A 16,966-nucleotide genomic window follows, 5' to 3' on the forward strand; every position below is an offset into this window, starting at 1 on the left:
GGAACATTCTAAGTATGTATGTTAAGGTTGTTTCTTCATCCTCGTGAACCTATGAGAATAAAACAGGCTCCAATAAGATCTGAACAGTTTGTTGTTTTGCGAGATGTTTGAGAGGAGTTACTGTTTAATCAACAACAACAAGATTACATTTGTATAGCGCCTTTCACGTCATTGTGGCGTAAGGATTTAAATGTATACATTCACAAAGAATGGCTTTGGCCTTTCACTGTCAAACAATATGTCATTCTAGAGAACAATAGCCTTTAGGACTAAATTTGGTTTATTTCATCTTCTTACCTGGTTTGATGGTTACATTAACAGCATGCTGGCCAATGAGACGGTACAAGAGACAATTTTTGATGAAGACAGAGTTTTTCATTCTAGCATCCAGACAAACTTCTAGGCCAAGTTTAGTTGTTATAGCACAGGTGTGATACGTAGAGGCACTTGGGATACGTCGCTGTTCTTCAGAGGATGACGTTTCCTGAGATATTGATTCTGGAGACAACCGGGGCTGCAAAGAAACAACAATTGATTGCAAGTGTAAAGCCTGACTTCTGTTTATTATCATGCCAGACAGTTTAATATCACTAGTGCTTTCCATTTCACATAAATTGTAAGGAAAAAAAGCAATGACTCTACAGTTGAGTTCACATAATGTTAAGTCACCAAATGTTAGAATCTGCATAATGTTATGCTGGTTGCCGGTCTCGGAAATGCTTGGTATGTTTTGTACACATTTGAGTATGCGTACTGTTATAGCCGTATAGTGTTATATTTTGGCTAATGTTATGCACAGGAATTCCAAATAGCCAAAAGCTCACTTGCTACTTTAGATAAAAAATGAAAGCCACTTACAATGGTTTGGTGGTAGTCTTCTGATGAGCTATGTTGCGTTCTGAATTCTTGTTGCGTAATGCTGACTTCATTTGATGAAGGTAAAATTGGGGTCATCTTTGCTGAAGTCAAATCCTCAATATTTCTTGAAACAACAAAAACCTGAGAACTACACGTTAAATATTGTGTTAGACACCAGGGAAAAATTCGAATGGTTTGGTTATAGATTAAAGTAGGAAAATAGTAATATTACTTTAGCAATATTATTCGGCGTTCCTCTGTAGATGGCTTGCTCTCAATCTTGAGGTTTTGCTCTTTTACATTGATCCTTGCATTTATATTTATTGGTTGATTCACACTAACTCTTGCGAGGAGTTCTACACCGGCTTGCATGAATGGTGCGTTAATTCCCATGACTGCTTTGGTGACAATGGCCAAACTGTAAAAATAAAATGGAAAAAAGATTAATTGCACAGGTTTTAATGAGAAAAACGCCTGCAAAGAGCGGGAAAATTTAAATTCCAATACTGAATAACAATTTTTATCAAAATAATTGAAGTGGCATTATTTCTAGTTTTTTTTTAAGTAAGCTTTTTTAACATGCTACAAAATTAATACCTTGGGTTTATTGTAGTTGATATCTGAATGGTGGAACTTAGCAATTGAGAAATTCTGGTGATGGGAGAAGAAGCAGAGGAAGAAGAAGTCTGTGCTTGAACTGTTTGAGGGAAGAGAGAATTACAATTACTTTATTTCCTGCAACATATCTGATGATGGAGACCTAAAGACACTTCTCCCTCTATATTTTATACTGCTGCACCAGTTCAAACGAGTTGAAATAATACTGTTCTTGGCTTATAGGATACTGGTCAGTCCTCGTGTGGCATTCAGCCCTGCTCATGACAAGCTGCACCACTTCCTGGTCAGGTCGAGTGGGGCACAGCAGAGAACAGAGGGATGTACATATGGCGCTCATAGAAAAGTTGGTATTGTACAGGGATACTCGCTTGTCGTACATACACCTGAGTCCCGTTCATTTTCCTACCAAAAAAACACTAAGATTTCTTTGCATTAATGATATTTTACGAATTGGATAAGTGGCTATGTCGTAACAGTTTCTTGGTCCCAAATAATCCTAAATCCTTTGCAAATCGTCTCCTTACTTGTATCGCTGCTACTGCATTTAGCAGCTTCATTGATGAAGCACCAAATGTGCACTTAGCGGCTACATGGATGTCAGCTACATGCTCGGTGCTGCATTTGAAACAAGCGCGGGAAATGAGGTGTTGATCCCTTCATCAAGTCACAAAATACAAAATGAGCTTTACATAAATTGATATGACTTATGTGAGTTTTCCGCTAACATGTACCACACGTAAATCGTATTAAGTGTTATGGTCCTGACTGTATGCAAGTTTACCTGTGTTACCTCTCTAAGCCAAAAGGAAAATAATACATTCATGGCCCTTCTGAAAGGAATTTGGAATTAGAAACAGGATTGCAAACCCTTACCGTTTATTTTGGCCACTGCAACAGCAGAAGAAATCAAGGACAGTTCCATGGGCAGACCGAGACCCGTTGGTATAACACGTCGAACCTCAGCTGCTAGCAATGCTTTAGAAGGACGTGCTTTAATCCCCCTTTCTAGCTGTTCCATGGATCTCTTGAGTTGGTTTTGTACTGAAGTGCTGAGTGTCTGTGCAAAAAGGTGTAATAAGAGTGATTAGAGTCAGTGGCTACACAGAATTCTGTTCCCACCAGCTCCATCCGGATGTACTTTTACGAATCATATATTGTATAGCGTTCTGGTACCTGAGTGGCTTGTTGAATGTCATCCTTTCTGAGTTCAGCAAAAGCGAGCTCTTGACCAAACAATCTGATGTACGCTGACATCAGAGGCACTTCTTCGGGCAAGGCTTTCCACCCAGAAAGCTGAAAAATTAAATTGATCATGAATGAATACAAAGTGCTTAAATAGGCTAACGTGTCATAAAATCACAGTCTGTTAACCAGTAGTGTTGCTAAATCATTCTTACCGTTTTCAAAACGCGTAGAATCTGTTCTGCATTCGTCCTATCGCTGAGGGGGACACGATTTATCATTAGGGCCTCCTGAAGACCCTCTGCTCGTACGCCAACCTGTGTTGACAAAAACAAAGGAATAACTCCATGTAGATGGGAAATCCATTGAGAAGTTTAGGTCCATCTCTTACTGAATTACTTGAAGGAGTGGTTTGTTAATTTAAGGAGACCTTGTTCAACCTCATAATTTCTATTTGTTTTGATTTGGGCATGATGAGTGGATACTGATATTGATTATTTAAGGACACAGACGTTGTGCTAAGCATATTTTTTTAAAACAAATACTAAAATACATATAATAGTCACGTCTCAAAACCCTCCTCTTCGATCGAGCCTTCGGCCACTCTCCTATCCTTCCTGCCCTCCACCCTCCCCAATCCCGACTCTCAACTCTGGTCCAAATCCCTGTCTGTCCAGCTCCTTCCTTCTCACGTGAAAGGCGCTATATGAATGTAATTTGTATTGTATTTACCTCCAAAAGATCCACTGAACCTCCAAGACCATGACCTCGGATTTTGCCTAATATGGCTGATGGGAGAGTGCTGCCAACATTGTTTAACAGAAGCACTCTAGCAGAAGCTCCAGTCATTAGATTATCTAAATCAGAAAGGTACAGTGAATTGGCCAGTTCCTTTAACATTTTAACAAAAATAAGTCTTTGTCAACAAAAGTTTATTTCATCAGTTTAAAAAAAAGCAAAATTTGGTTCTATGTTCAGTGTCAAATTTATATTTGAGCCTAAGCTCTGGCTTTTTTGTTTAAATTAGATATTTCATTTGTTTAGTAATTAGGGTTAAGCATATTAGAATATACATTATACATTTTCTCATCATTTATAAGGTATACAGGATGGAAGTAAGTTGTAATAGACAAGAAAATAAGGAAATTATATAATTTGAGGCAAGTTAGCGTGACTTGATCAGGTTTATATTGTTTGTCGGATTTCTGTTGTACACTCAGTAAAGGATTACAGATGAAGTTTGCTCTCTGATAAGATGCCTCTTCTAAACATGTAGATATGTGCACTGCAGTTAGAAATCTTTCCTTTAGAAATTTGCTAGTGCAACACTTACATCTAAACATATCCAGGTGGAAAACTCTGCTGTATCGGGTACCGAGACGGTCAAGTCTGGGGCTCAGGAGTTTGACAGCTATATTGCAGGCAGCAGCCCTGTTATCGTGAACAATTGTCAGATTATCAATACAGGTTCCATGCTGGTAAACTCTTAGTTACAGGACAATGAATTTTGCCCAGGTAATACATTTGTGTTGAGTTATATGTGTACTTACAATGTATTGATAGCTGGAAGCGAGCTTCTGGATAGAGCTCTCATATGTGAATATGTAAAGCTGGCAACCTGTAAGCTGGTCTCCTTTAGCAGTGAGTCAGCTACTGCTGTCACTAAAGCTAAACTAGGTTTGGTAGAAAACAACACAACGCAAGCAATCATTCGTACTTCGGGATGATTTTTTCGATTCATGAATATCTCGATGGTAATATCTTGTACCTGTCTCAAAAGAAAAAAAAAGAAAATTGACAGCGATCCAAGCACCATTTAACAGAAACAGTTCTGCATCTTGTAATGTTTACATTTAAACAAATGTCATTAAGCATTTTAAGTGAGCTTGTTCAACGTTAACACAATGAATGTAGTTAAAAAAACATTATTTTTTTTTACTGAAATAAAAGGAATGCTTCTCTTGCCTTTCGTGGGTCTCTCCTTGCAATGTTACGCAATGAAGCTACAGCATCAGCCTGAACCTTTAGTGGGAGACTCAACGCTGCACTTCCAAAGCCAGGCAAGAATTTCTGAATACGCTTTATGCTTGTTGACTGTCCAGCATTACCGACTGCTTTGAGGCCAAGAACAATCTCTCGTTCGTGTAAACGACTGCCAGCATCGGCAAGCAGATCATGGAGTGGCTGGAACAACAAAAAAAAAGCCTCTGTGAGAGTTTTGTACAAACCATATAATAATCCAGATCATTTCTCACATTAAACCCATCATTTTACCTGCAGGACTTCTTCGGGGCAGGATTGTCGCTCTGCACAGAATCTGTTCACGACAGAACCATAGCCCAGAAGAACAATTTTGCGAAGAATGGGAGATTGTTTTATTTGTTCGACGGAGAGGAGTTCCTATACAGAAGACATACAAAGGAGATCAATCTTTAGTTTTCAAGCGTTATTTTCAAGACCCTCCTCTTCGACTGTGCTTTCGATCACCCTGCTTCCCCTCCTGCCCTCCACCCTCCCCAATCCCAAAACTCTGACTGTCCAACACCTTGGGACGTCCTCCTGATGTGAAAGGCGCTATACAAATTTAATTTTGTTGTTGTAAACACGTGACAAACATTAAAGCATTTGATTTTTTTTCTCTAAAAGTGTAAATAACACAAGATCTCACTCACTTTAGCAATAGGTACACTCTGTCGGTCGGCTTTGAGTTGTTGCATTGCAAGAATCAAAGCTTGAGCTGCTTCAATGGTTTTGATTTCCGAACTTTGAATTTTGCGTTTGAGCAATCTCAGGGAATCAGCTGTTCCTACAGCAGGAAGTGCTTCCAATAGCCATCGTCTACATTTGGGAAACAAAGTGAGAAGATTTTCTTGTGTTTCTATCTTTTTGCCGCATTCAGCGTGATATTCAAATCTTTTCTTCAAGTGCACGGGCGGGCTAAATGTCAAGAGTGGGATTTCACCCTTGCTAAGTGTGGCAAACTTAATTCTGCTTTTGTAATGAAAAAACAAATATCTTACCCAAAACATCTCAGTGCCTATAGGTGTTCAGATTATGGGTAATGCACAATAAAACACATTTTACAATGAACAATATTGTAATGAAATAATTACCTATGATCTTGATTGTCTGCAACTCTCCTCCAACTGTTTGCAATAATCTCAAATGAGGCAGAACGCAAAAGCTGAATAAGTTCCAAAAATCTCTCTGGGGCATCAAAGTGGACCTCGTGTTCATTGTACTGCCCCATGTGTCTCACGGTATCAATTATCTACAGACAGTAGCAAACAGTGTGACACTCAAGTCTTTATAATGTAGGTAAAACACACCATAGAATAACATTGGGACTGTTTACCTTTGCATCCAGGCTTTGGTACTTAAGCAACTGAATTGGTTTCTGCATTAGATCAGTGCCACAACGGTATTTCAGAGATCCACGATTCTGAAATTTCACTTGTGGTTCATGGACTAGTTCAATTTTGATGTCATCCAGAATAAGGTTTTGTCTGCAAAGAATTGCATTGATCAGACTATAGCTCTGTGCCAGTAATATTTTTTTTTAAAAATCACACGGCAACATATAGGGGAGAAAAACACAGTTGGGTTTTGTTTTAGCAGTAAATAATATCTATACTTCGATATAACTAATGCTCCTACCTAATTCTAAAATACAAACATTGTACCTTTATTGTTGTAAACTGCTACAGAAATAGTTAGAAATAATAATAAAATTATTTTGAAAATAATAGGGAAAACTTTCTGCCCATTTTATGTCAGTAGTGTAGTTGGTAAAACAACTCTGAAGAATGAAATTGAGCCATAGAGACCAGAATAACAATAATAATCTTTGGCATAGCATCGTATCACATCGTTGACACATCTTAAAGTGCTTCACAGGATTTTACTGTGAAGTGCCAGTTTAGATCCCTAGTCCTAATAATCTCAGTTAGGGTGGCAGCTGGGATATTATATTTGGTTATAAATAAAACACAAAATACTGCAGATGCTGGAAATCTGTAACAAAAACAAGTCGCTTGGAACACTCAGCAGGTCAGGCAGCATCTATGGAGAAAGGAAAGTGAGTCAACGTTTCGGGTCCACGATTCTTTGTCAGAACTGGGTTCCAAAACGTTGACTCATTTTCCTTTCTGCATAGATCTGCCAGACCTGCTGAATGTTCCCCGCGACTTCTATTTTTGTACTACATTTAGTTTGTGTCCCTGAACTGGAAGATCACATAAAACAGACAGACAAAGAGGCTGTTTAATGGCACATTTATAATCTAAGCATTGAAATCTTACTTTGCCATCATTTCTATAATTTAAGCATTGGAGGTTTACTTTGCTATAGTATCTATAATCCAAGCATAGGAAGCTTACTTTGCCTCCAACACAGCAGTCCCATCGAGTTCATGGAATGGTGTAAACTGATGTATTTCCCGTGCATGGGCTTCAATAATGATTGCACCAGATACTTTAGGCCTCAGAATTTGAGTGACAGCCACGTTACTGCGTAAATTCTTGTTTCTCTAAAGATACAAAAACAATAATAATGATGTACTTGTAAAGAACATCCAACACAATACAAAAATATTCTTGAGTGTGAATATCTGGGAAACATAAAATAATAAGATGAAACAAAGCACGATGACAGTTTACCTGCTGACAGGCGGGGCAGGGCAGTGCATACACCAAACCAAGTTGCTTCATGACCCTCTCCTGGCAGTTGCTCAAGTCCTTTGATTTTGTCACAATAATTCGGTTGGTCTTCCTGTCTTCCTGAAGTATGTATTTTGTATTGCAGATGCCTTCAATTCCCAACTAGAAGAAAGACAAATTGGTCTATTATACAAGAACAATGCTTGTCTAAATATCTGCTGTCAAGTGTGAAGTCTGAACCTTTACCTCTTGTAACTCATAGACATTCTGTGTGTTCTTCACAGTGATCTGAAGCATGTTCAAAATGCCTCTGTGGATATTGAGTATGTTTTCAGGCAAGCCTTCAGGGGCATTAATATTTCCAACTCGGCCATTGCTGTATTCAAACTTCACAGGTTTGGTCAGGTCGGCTGCCAGTCTTTGTGTCAATTTGCTTGCTGTTCCCGATGGAACATTGGGCCAAACACCGTTCAGCTCCTGAATCTGAAGGTCTCTGATCTGAAAAACATATGAACCAAATCACATAAATGGTCTAAGCTGTGCCAGTACTGACACACTTGCTATGATGTTACTTAAAACAGTCTGTGTTTTAATATGGTAAATAATTAAAAATTGATATAGATATTTTATAATTTATAAATCTGAAATGAGCTGTAATGTGATTGTAAAGTTTGAGAGTTCAGACTAGAGAATTCCAAAATGTTTTTGTGAAAAATGAGTACATTGTACTTACGGTTTTGTTAGTTAGGCAAAACTACTTTGTAACAGTTTATATTTTTGTTTTGCAGTAAAATAAGGAAATCAGGAAAAATAAGTGAAATGTACAATACATATAAGAAAATTATAATGCAACAGGCATTAATAAAATAATCAAAAATCAATCTGATAGGGGAAATACCGATCAGATATTTGTTTTTAACTTCATTCTCTTTACACGTATCAGAACACTTAACAATGGTGGAGCCCGAGGCCAAGCCAGGGAGAGGGTGAAGGTGACTGTAGGAGTGGTCGAAGAGGAAGGTCTTCAGGGGCGACCTGAAGATGGGGAAGAAGGCGGGGAGGCAAAGGGGTTGAGGGAGGGAGTTCCAAAGTTTCGGGGTGTAGTGGCTGAAGGCTCCGGCTGCCGATGGTGGAGCGGAGGATTCGGGGGACACGGAGGAGGCCGTATCCAGTAGAGCGGAGGCAGCAGGTTCTGCTGTGGCGAGAGAGGAGGTGAGAGAGATAGGGGGGTGCCAAGGAATGGAGGGATTTAAACACTAGAGTGAGGATCTTGAAGCCAATCCTCTCTTGTGACGGGAGCCAGTGGAGTTTGGCAAGGACTGGGGTAATTGGGGTACAAAGTTTGGTGTGGGTGAGAGCAGTGTTCTCAGGGTTGTTGCATGAAATTAATGTGATCTTGAGATTTAACTTTTGTATAAGGTTCCTTCATGGTTGATGGAGATATCTTGTCCCTCAGTGAGATTAATGTTTTATGATTACTCAAATTAACCTGTTATTATTTATAAATTATCTTACCAGCATCAAATAGTTTCTTTGTGCTAGTGCGCTGATTTTCACTTTGGCATTGATTCTCACACCTGCTCTGTTTAAGCCCTTTTCTGGAAGCCCAGTCAGGACCACACCTTCATACCTATAAACATAGGTCTGCTTTTCACTGAAGCTAGGTTGAGTCCTCTTTTCATCAGAGTGGTAATCTGTGAACAAAGTAAAATTATAGTGCAATATTTTTAGGAACACATAAAAATAAACTCATGTTGCAAAATATTAGTGTTAAGCAAGTAAAGTTTTACTCACTGTCGCTGGATCCATGACTCCCTAGAAATGAGAAACAAATAAAAGTGAGCCCAAATTAAAGATTCACAATTTGTTTTTTTAATAAAAAAAATAGATGAACATAGCTAGCAGATGGAAGTTTTCTAACTTACCCACAAGGGCTAGAGTCAGTACAAAAATGATTCCCCTCATGTTGATTGGTGAATGGAGGTTTGCTCACTCTGCCAGCTCTTTTAAAGCATGAGGTTCTGTACCACATGTCCCTGTACGTGGTAACTTTTGCTGAATAATCTATTTTTTGATCAGTATCAAAGTTCACATTGAGCAATAACATATTTTGGTTTAAATAGAAGTTGCCAATTTGTGGTGATATTGCCTAGATTACAATGATGCAGAAACTATACATGGCTTTTTAAAGTCTAACTGCATATAATACCTTTATATACATGTTTAGTTAAATAATGAGATGAACTATTGAAAAAAGCTTTAAAATGCATAAAATTGATGATGTAGCTTGGCATAGGCCTCTGAAGAGGTTACGGTGACCTGGATCTGTTAAAATCAATTCGCCCTTGTTGGGGCAATGAATTTATGGCACACGATTTGTTTAAGCAGTGATTTCTTTATCAATTTTGTTCAGACACAGTTTGAGGGCAAATTACCTAATATACTAAACTAAAGTATTCACCCGAATTCATCCATAAAATACTGTAAATTTTACACTTTGTAGTAAAATCTATGAAGCTGTTAAACATGCTGCTGAGATATTATAATGTATTAGATTCTGTAATTAGGAGTCATCCAAAGTTGAGCGATAACATGGAAATGAGTGAAAACTTACTGTGGTCCTTATGCATAACTAGATTTTAGTTAAGTCCAAAAGTAACAATAAAGGGGTGAGTGCAAATGTTCCAGCTGTGAGGTGAGCTTTTGGAAAGATTAACTGGAAGGTAGAATTAGAAAATAAGAGAAAAATTTAATTATTTTAAAAACATTTAGAGGGAGATGTAAGTAAGGAAAATATACTCCAATAGGGAAAACAGAAATATGGCAAAAATAACACTGCAACAGCAATTGGGTCCAAAGAATTGATGTTTCGCAGTACATATCCAAACGGAAAAAAAACATTTTCTGTATTAATTACATTAATGAAAGACAAGCCCGAGTAGGTAAAAGCAAATCCATGTGTTACGAGACCAAGAATTTGGAAATTGAATCAATTGCGAACAGAATATGAACAACATAATGAAGGTTTTGGATCTATATTTGGATCTATATCCAAGATTCAGTGAGATGGGAGAGCTACCTGGTAGGAGAAGCGATATAAGACAGGGCAAAAATAAACTATTTAGCCAAATAGTCACATGTAATTTTCCCCGATGAATAAAATTATGTCATTCACAAATGAATGTACATAAGATATAAACAAACCCACTCGCCCACCTCTTAAAATAAAATAATTATAGGACATTAAGAGCAAATAAAATATGTATTAAGATATACTCTGTCAACTGCTTACATAGTTTTATTTAAAACATATTTCTCAATTAAATTTTGATAATGGTGAGGCAGTAGATCTAGTGGATTCATGGTGCTGAAACCAATACATTGCTAGGGCACTGAGAAAGACAAGGGAAGAGATTTGTCAAGCACTGATGACGATTTGCGGGGTATCATCAAGCAGACTAAAAACAAGCCAATGTGGTTTCCATATTTAAGAATGATGCCATACCTGGCAACTCTAGATTCATTAGCCTGTCCTCAACAATCAGTAGTCAAAAACAAGATAGTTACTGCATGAAAAAAACATCATTAATGACTCCCAACATGGCTTCAAATGGGGTAAATGTTCTCTGACCACCCTTACAGTTATTTATTTGGAGATGGCATATCCAAGGATGGGATAGAAATTGCCATGAATGAAGTTGAAAAGTTGCCCACTGTATCCAAGCAGAATGAGATAGTAATACACTAAGCAAATGGGATGCTGGGATACATTGCAAAATCAGGTAAGTTCAGATCATCCAAGGTCCTGTTCAACCTACAGTGTTCTGGAATGATCAAACCTGTGTACTGTTCTGGTCACTGTGACATTAGGAGGCCAACTGAGCTCCAGAGGCAGTTCAGAGGAAAACATTAAGATCGATTCTCAGTGTTGGAAGGATGAGTCATGAAAGAGTGATTAGGTTAGTTAGAACTATTTAGCCTTCTAAAGCAACAGCTCAGAAAGCAGCTCAGCCTAATAGATAATTCTTAATAGGGAAAGTAAACCCAAAACGATATTTTCAAATACATTAAGGCTGCAAGACAGTCGGACACAGATTCAGCATTGTGAAGGACAATTTTAAATAATATTGGGAAGAGTTTCTTTACATAGATGGTATTAGCGCACTTGCCTGGGTTTGTTTCCTCCGTTCCTCTGGCTCCGGTCTGCTCACATCCCCCGCCCCAACCGCCCTACCATCGGTGGCCGGGTCTTCAGCCTCTCAGCCCCGAGGCTCTGGAACTCTATCCCCCAGTGCCTTCTCCGCCTCCTCCCTTTCCTCCTTCAAGGCCGGTCTCAAGACCTTTCTCTTTGACCGTGCCTTCAGCTCCCCTCTCGACTCTCTACCCACTCCTTGCTCCCTCCCGTCCCTCCCCTCACCCTGACCATTTCCCCCTTGCTTGGGTCCTGACCCAACTGTACAGCGCCTTGGGACGTCCTCCCGACGTGAAAGGCGCTCTATAAATGGAATGTTGTTGTTGTTGTTGTAAGAGCTCACAGATGTATATTCATGATATACAAATCTTCTGAATGTTTGCATGGCGCATTATTGTCACAAGAACAATTCAAATGATGATACATTTGAAGAATGAAACTCTGGAAAGCTTTCCCAGTGGAACATTGCTGTGCACAATTGGCTGCCATGTTTGTATACAAAATATACAATCAATTCACTTTACCGTATATTCAGTGAAGCCCTTTGAGACGTCACAACAGCGTGATAAGGCACTATATCAAATGCAAGGATTATAGATTCCTTAAAGATTTTCCTGGAAAAAAAGTGCACAGTACTGGAGAGGACTAATGTCAGTGTACTGTATTTACTGTTTCATTCCTATTTGCAAATTCCTCTCCAAACCCAAAACAATTCAGGGTGTTTTACTCCCACAAGGTTTGGCAATGAATCCTTCAGAACACTGATCAAAATTGTTCTGATTTACTTCATGAAAATATATGAAAATATGGAATGACTGAAGGCCATTTGGCCCATTGAGCTCACGTCTTCCACAATCAAACAAAACCTACACCAATATGGCTCCCCATGAGTTTAACATCTCAACCAAAGGACGACACTACTGCACTGGAAAGTTAACCTAAATTAGGAGCTCAAGCCCCAATGTGAAGCTTGAACCTTTTTTTCCCAATATTCCAGAAAAATTCAATATAAAATCAAATCAGATATGAAGTTGCAATGTGCTGATGTTGTTGAATGTTATATGTTCTTCTAACTACTTTGACTTTGGAAGGTCAACTTGATTCTTCTTTGCTTGATTCTCCTCATTCAGTTGCTATTTCCAGTGATCCAGTTGCTATGTATATAAATAATTCACACACAGTATTGGGTATTTAAACTTGCTGACAGGTAATAACTTTATTGGAATATATGAATGCATATTCTGGAATGATGAGTTAACTGTACAGTTACACATTTTAAAGTTCATTTTTGAAATTAGCATAGCAACAATATGACTGTCAGAAATTATACATTTGAGTCTCGAGTGAGTTTGGTGTGCAGGAAAACTCTATCCTCAATGCAGTCAAGGAAGATGGAAGTCTTCATGCTTCAGTACAGTCACTATGGGAATCCACAGAGTGATGGAAATCGAAACTCAAAGGTTGACTCATATAAGTATCTGTTAAGAATGCAATATATGCTTAATTAACAATTTGAACATATTTGCTTAAACAGACTGGTTATGATCACATATAATTGAAGTACACATTGTATATATTTTTAAAACAATCAAGTGATGATTTTTCCATATTGTTTGATTAATATTGCAATCGGAAATTAAACTAGTCATAGAATTCCAACACAACACATCATTTCCTACCAATACACTTTATCTTGCTTTATGTAATAACAAATGTTGTTTATTGTCAATTTTTGTAAGTCAAAGTATTTTGTTACAATTAAATAAAATTTGAGAAAGAAAATACTACGGTATGGCCTCTCGTCTGGGATGTAATTATGTTATTATCAGCCTGATACGAATGGACAGTACCTCTGTTTTAATTCTTAAATCATACTTTCATACTCATTGATAACTACTACCACCCATCACTTTTGCAGCTTTGTTTTGTATCTTAAAGTTCAACACAACAATAATGTACTAAAAACCAAAAACAATAATAAATTGGTCATTTTCCATCTACAACTGTTTGTGGGACGTTGCTGTGCACAATTGGCTGCCGCGTTCGCCCACAAATATACAGTCAATTCACTTTACAGTATATTCTGTGAAGCGCTTTGGGACGTCCTCCTGACGTGAAAAGCGCTATATCAAAATGCCAGGATTATTATTATTATTACTTGAAAACAATCCATAAACTTACCAGTTGGTACACAATGGAAAGCGACACTGACAGGAACTTTTCCAGTTGGTGAACACCCAGGTAGACAGCGTTGGACTGGCTCTATTGGAGAGCATTTGGACTCGCTGCCTCCAAACTTCAGTGGTGATTCTAGTTCTACAAATTCACGCTGAACTTTGCATTCTAAAATAAAAGAAAAAACATGCATATGTTCTTGTTCTGAAGAAATGGATGCAGGCATCATTTTTTTCTTTTGTGACATAACATGGTTTAAAAGTAATTCAGAATCCCCTACCATCTTGGCAGGTGGTTCCTGCACATAACCACGATTGGAAGAAGACATCAACACTTTCAGTTTGCTTGTGATTTGGCATTATCATCTTTCTCTCCCCATCATTATGCCCACAAATACCACAAGTCCGCTTATTCATCTGGTTCACCACAACCTTAAAACACAGTTAAAATAAAACATATATTAGTCAACCACAATTCTAAACAATCTACTTGGAAAATTATCTCATCAGTTGGGTGAGCTACCTGCACTTTGACTCCATCAAAGTATAATAAGTCCAATTGAATGCGTTTTGCTTCCAAAATAATTCCAGTGCCATTTGTTCGAATCTGGACAATACCTAAATTAGAATAAAGAAAACAGGAAGTACAATAATGTCCTTAAACTATGTGGTGTCAAAAGGTAAGCGATGATGGGTAAATAAGTAAACTTTTATACATTTTGAGCTGAACTGCATTGTACGTCTCACATTTCTGCTACTGGTTTTAGAACATTTAACCATCTAGCCAATATAGTAAACACTCACCTTGTTCAACTCTTGGTAGGGAGCTCACTGGGCAATCCACATTGTCAATTAACAGCTTAATATCTTGATCTTCAGGATATGCTTCAATGACACTGTTAAGAAACAAAATCACAAAATTCTATTTAAAGAACCGTAAGCTTCCAGAAAGGCATCAACCGTAAAAATATAATTGTGTGATGTACTTTCCCAAGACCTTCAACTAGGATTTATACATGTATTTAAGGAAAATTATGTTAGTTGCATTAAATGTGTGCTATTCTTTATCCGCTATAGATTTATTATTAAGGGATCAATAATGTCCAGTTACAATAATATCTGACTGCTTTTGTTTGCATCATTACCTAATTTATAAATCAGCCATAAACTATGTACATTTTCTTGAATCAAGAAAAGAGATAAAGCTTATTTGTAATGTTACTTACAGATTGGGATTTGATATTAGGATCTTTATTGACTTCTTTGATTGAATCTTCGCACGTTTCATTAATAAAACAAACTTTGGAGCACTTGAACAGTCTTGTGTCAGGACATAATAGCAGTTATTAGGTATCTGATATTCTAACTGGTCATTATCAAATGAAAGTACCTTATTTTGTTCTGCAATACACTTCCCTGCAAAAATACAAAATAAAAAATATTACACAAAATACCTATTTGGCAATCTACACATTGGAGACCAATAATGTAGTGATTTCTAACAGAATTCCTTTATATGTAGACCAAGGATCCTTAAGATGGAAACTAAATGGAAACTCATAGGTAACAATCCAATTTGTGAGATTGCAATCGATTTGGAGCATAGTTCCCCTGAGTTGGAGTGATGTACTTCTGTTTTTTTTATTAGGAAATCCAGTCAGAAATTGACAGATGATTACCCCCAAAATAGAAGCTGTGCAATTTTAAAATATTTTAAATAAATAATATTTTCTATAAATAAATATTTTATGATAAATAATAATTTATTTTATCTTAAAATAGCCTGATAATAATTCCTCAAGAAAGAAAAACAATAATAAATTGGTCAATTCAATCCACGACTATTTGTGGGACACAGCTGTGAGCATTTGGCTGCCGCGTTTCGCCCACAAATATACAGTCAATTCACTTTATAGTATAATCTGTGAAGCACTTTGAGGCATCTGGAAGATGTGAAAAGCGCTATATCAAATATAAGAATTATTATTATATTATTTTTATTTTAAATACAAAGAGAATGAACTGAATTTCTTTGTATTTAAAATAAGAATTGCATTTAATATAGTAGCTTATTACATTAAGATGCTTTACACAATGAGTTAATTTGAAACATAGTCATTGCCATACATAGATAAATATGGTGGCTAACCTGTGCTGGTGAAGTCCCATAAACAATATTGAGATCAATGTCCAACTACTTACTTCATGTAAACTTGGATTAGGAAATAATGTTGGACATCACTGGGAGTAATCTCTGTTGGTCTTAAAATAATGCCAAGAAAAGCAATCTGAAGGAGTAATAATAATCCTAGCATTTGATATAGTGCTTTTCACATGTTCTAGACGTCTCAAAGCACTTCACAGAATACACTATATTGTGAAATGATTGTATATTTATGGGCAAAATGCGGCAGCCAGTTGCGCACAGCAGTGTCCCACAAACAGTCGTGGATTGAGTGACCAAATTATTAAAGTAGAAAATAAAATATTTTCCCACACTTTAATGCAACACAAAAATCCTTCCTACGTTAATATTTTGAATAAACTGAGAAGATGCTTTCCTACATTGTTTTTCACTTAAAATGATTTAACAAGATTCAACTGAATTAATCATTTGGGTATAGCTAATTGAGATTTAGAGGCCAAACTTGGAATTAATAATTACGTTGGTTCATTGTAAGAAGCAAGTCAGGAATTTCAGTGATGGATTTGAATCCTCTTGCTTTTACCCGTGGAGAGATTGCACCAATGGGAATTGATAAAGGAAATTGGGCACCTTGATAATAGACTGTCATCTGAAACAGAAGCAAAGATTATTGTTATTCTGACGTTAAAAACAGAAGCTCTTGAGGCAAAGAAATATCACTTGAAGTACAAGGAGATAAAAGTAAATATAGATTGCGATACCTTGGGTACTTTAATAATGGAATCAATGGATTGTGGTGTTGTTAGAATGACCAACATTGTAATCTGATGAGAAGGATTATTTTGATATCTTTGGGACATTCCTGTCAGGTAATCAATTCCTGATAATGATTCTCCAACCCTGATTCCAGATAAAATACATAAATTAGCACAGTCGTATTGTTTCCTACAGCATAGAAAGTGCACAGTGAAGTGAGATAAATATGTTATTTTGAAACTTACATTCTTCCACTTGATTTCAACCAATCAGGAATCCTGGACCATTGCAATTTCATCTTAATTGCTGGATGGCTTGCAAAGTCACCAGTCGAAGCCTTAACATAAACCTTATAGTCCTGGCAGTTTTTACCCCATCTCAA

General features: G+C 37.2%; 1 protein-coding gene across 1 annotated transcript in view; it reads right to left on the minus strand.

The window, feature by feature from the left end:
- The window catches only part of LOC103174801, a 56,408-nt gene that overhangs the window by 30,182 nt on the left and 9,260 nt on the right, over positions 1–16,966 (minus strand). Inside the window, exons 25-51 of the mRNA XM_042334977.1 lie at positions 16,348–16,477; positions 14,909–15,098; positions 14,487–14,578; positions 14,206–14,300; positions 13,964–14,114; positions 13,690–13,851; positions 9,242–9,304; positions 9,111–9,131; positions 8,832–9,010; positions 7,563–7,814; positions 7,317–7,478; positions 7,038–7,186; positions 6,014–6,164; positions 5,772–5,929; positions 5,331–5,496; positions 4,933–5,058; positions 4,624–4,842; positions 4,209–4,426; positions 3,992–4,089; positions 3,391–3,515; positions 2,874–2,975; positions 2,650–2,769; positions 2,350–2,533; positions 1,456–1,555; positions 1,091–1,276; positions 859–1,006; positions 298–514 (exon numbers count right to left, since the gene is read on the minus strand). Coding sequence (XP_042190911.1) covers positions 298–514; positions 859–1,006; positions 1,091–1,276; positions 1,456–1,555; positions 2,350–2,533; positions 2,650–2,769; positions 2,874–2,975; positions 3,391–3,515; positions 3,992–4,089; positions 4,209–4,426; positions 4,624–4,842; positions 4,933–5,058; positions 5,331–5,496; positions 5,772–5,929; positions 6,014–6,164; positions 7,038–7,186; positions 7,317–7,478; positions 7,563–7,814; positions 8,832–9,010; positions 9,111–9,131; positions 9,242–9,304; positions 13,690–13,851; positions 13,964–14,114; positions 14,206–14,300; positions 14,487–14,578; positions 14,909–15,098; positions 16,348–16,477 — 3,964 coding nt within the window. The remainder of the gene's footprint in view (positions 1–297; positions 515–858; positions 1,007–1,090; positions 1,277–1,455; positions 1,556–2,349; positions 2,534–2,649; positions 2,770–2,873; positions 2,976–3,390; positions 3,516–3,991; positions 4,090–4,208; positions 4,427–4,623; positions 4,843–4,932; positions 5,059–5,330; positions 5,497–5,771; positions 5,930–6,013; positions 6,165–7,037; positions 7,187–7,316; positions 7,479–7,562; positions 7,815–8,831; positions 9,011–9,110; positions 9,132–9,241; positions 9,305–13,689; positions 13,852–13,963; positions 14,115–14,205; positions 14,301–14,486; positions 14,579–14,908; positions 15,099–16,347; positions 16,478–16,966) is intronic.

The sequence above is a fragment of the Callorhinchus milii genome, unplaced genomic scaffold (genome assembly GCF_018977255.1).
Source record: "Callorhinchus milii isolate IMCB2004 unplaced genomic scaffold, IMCB_Cmil_1.0 Scaffold5, whole genome shotgun sequence".
In the NCBI taxonomy this organism is placed as follows: domain Eukaryota; kingdom Metazoa; phylum Chordata; class Chondrichthyes; order Chimaeriformes; family Callorhinchidae; genus Callorhinchus; species Callorhinchus milii.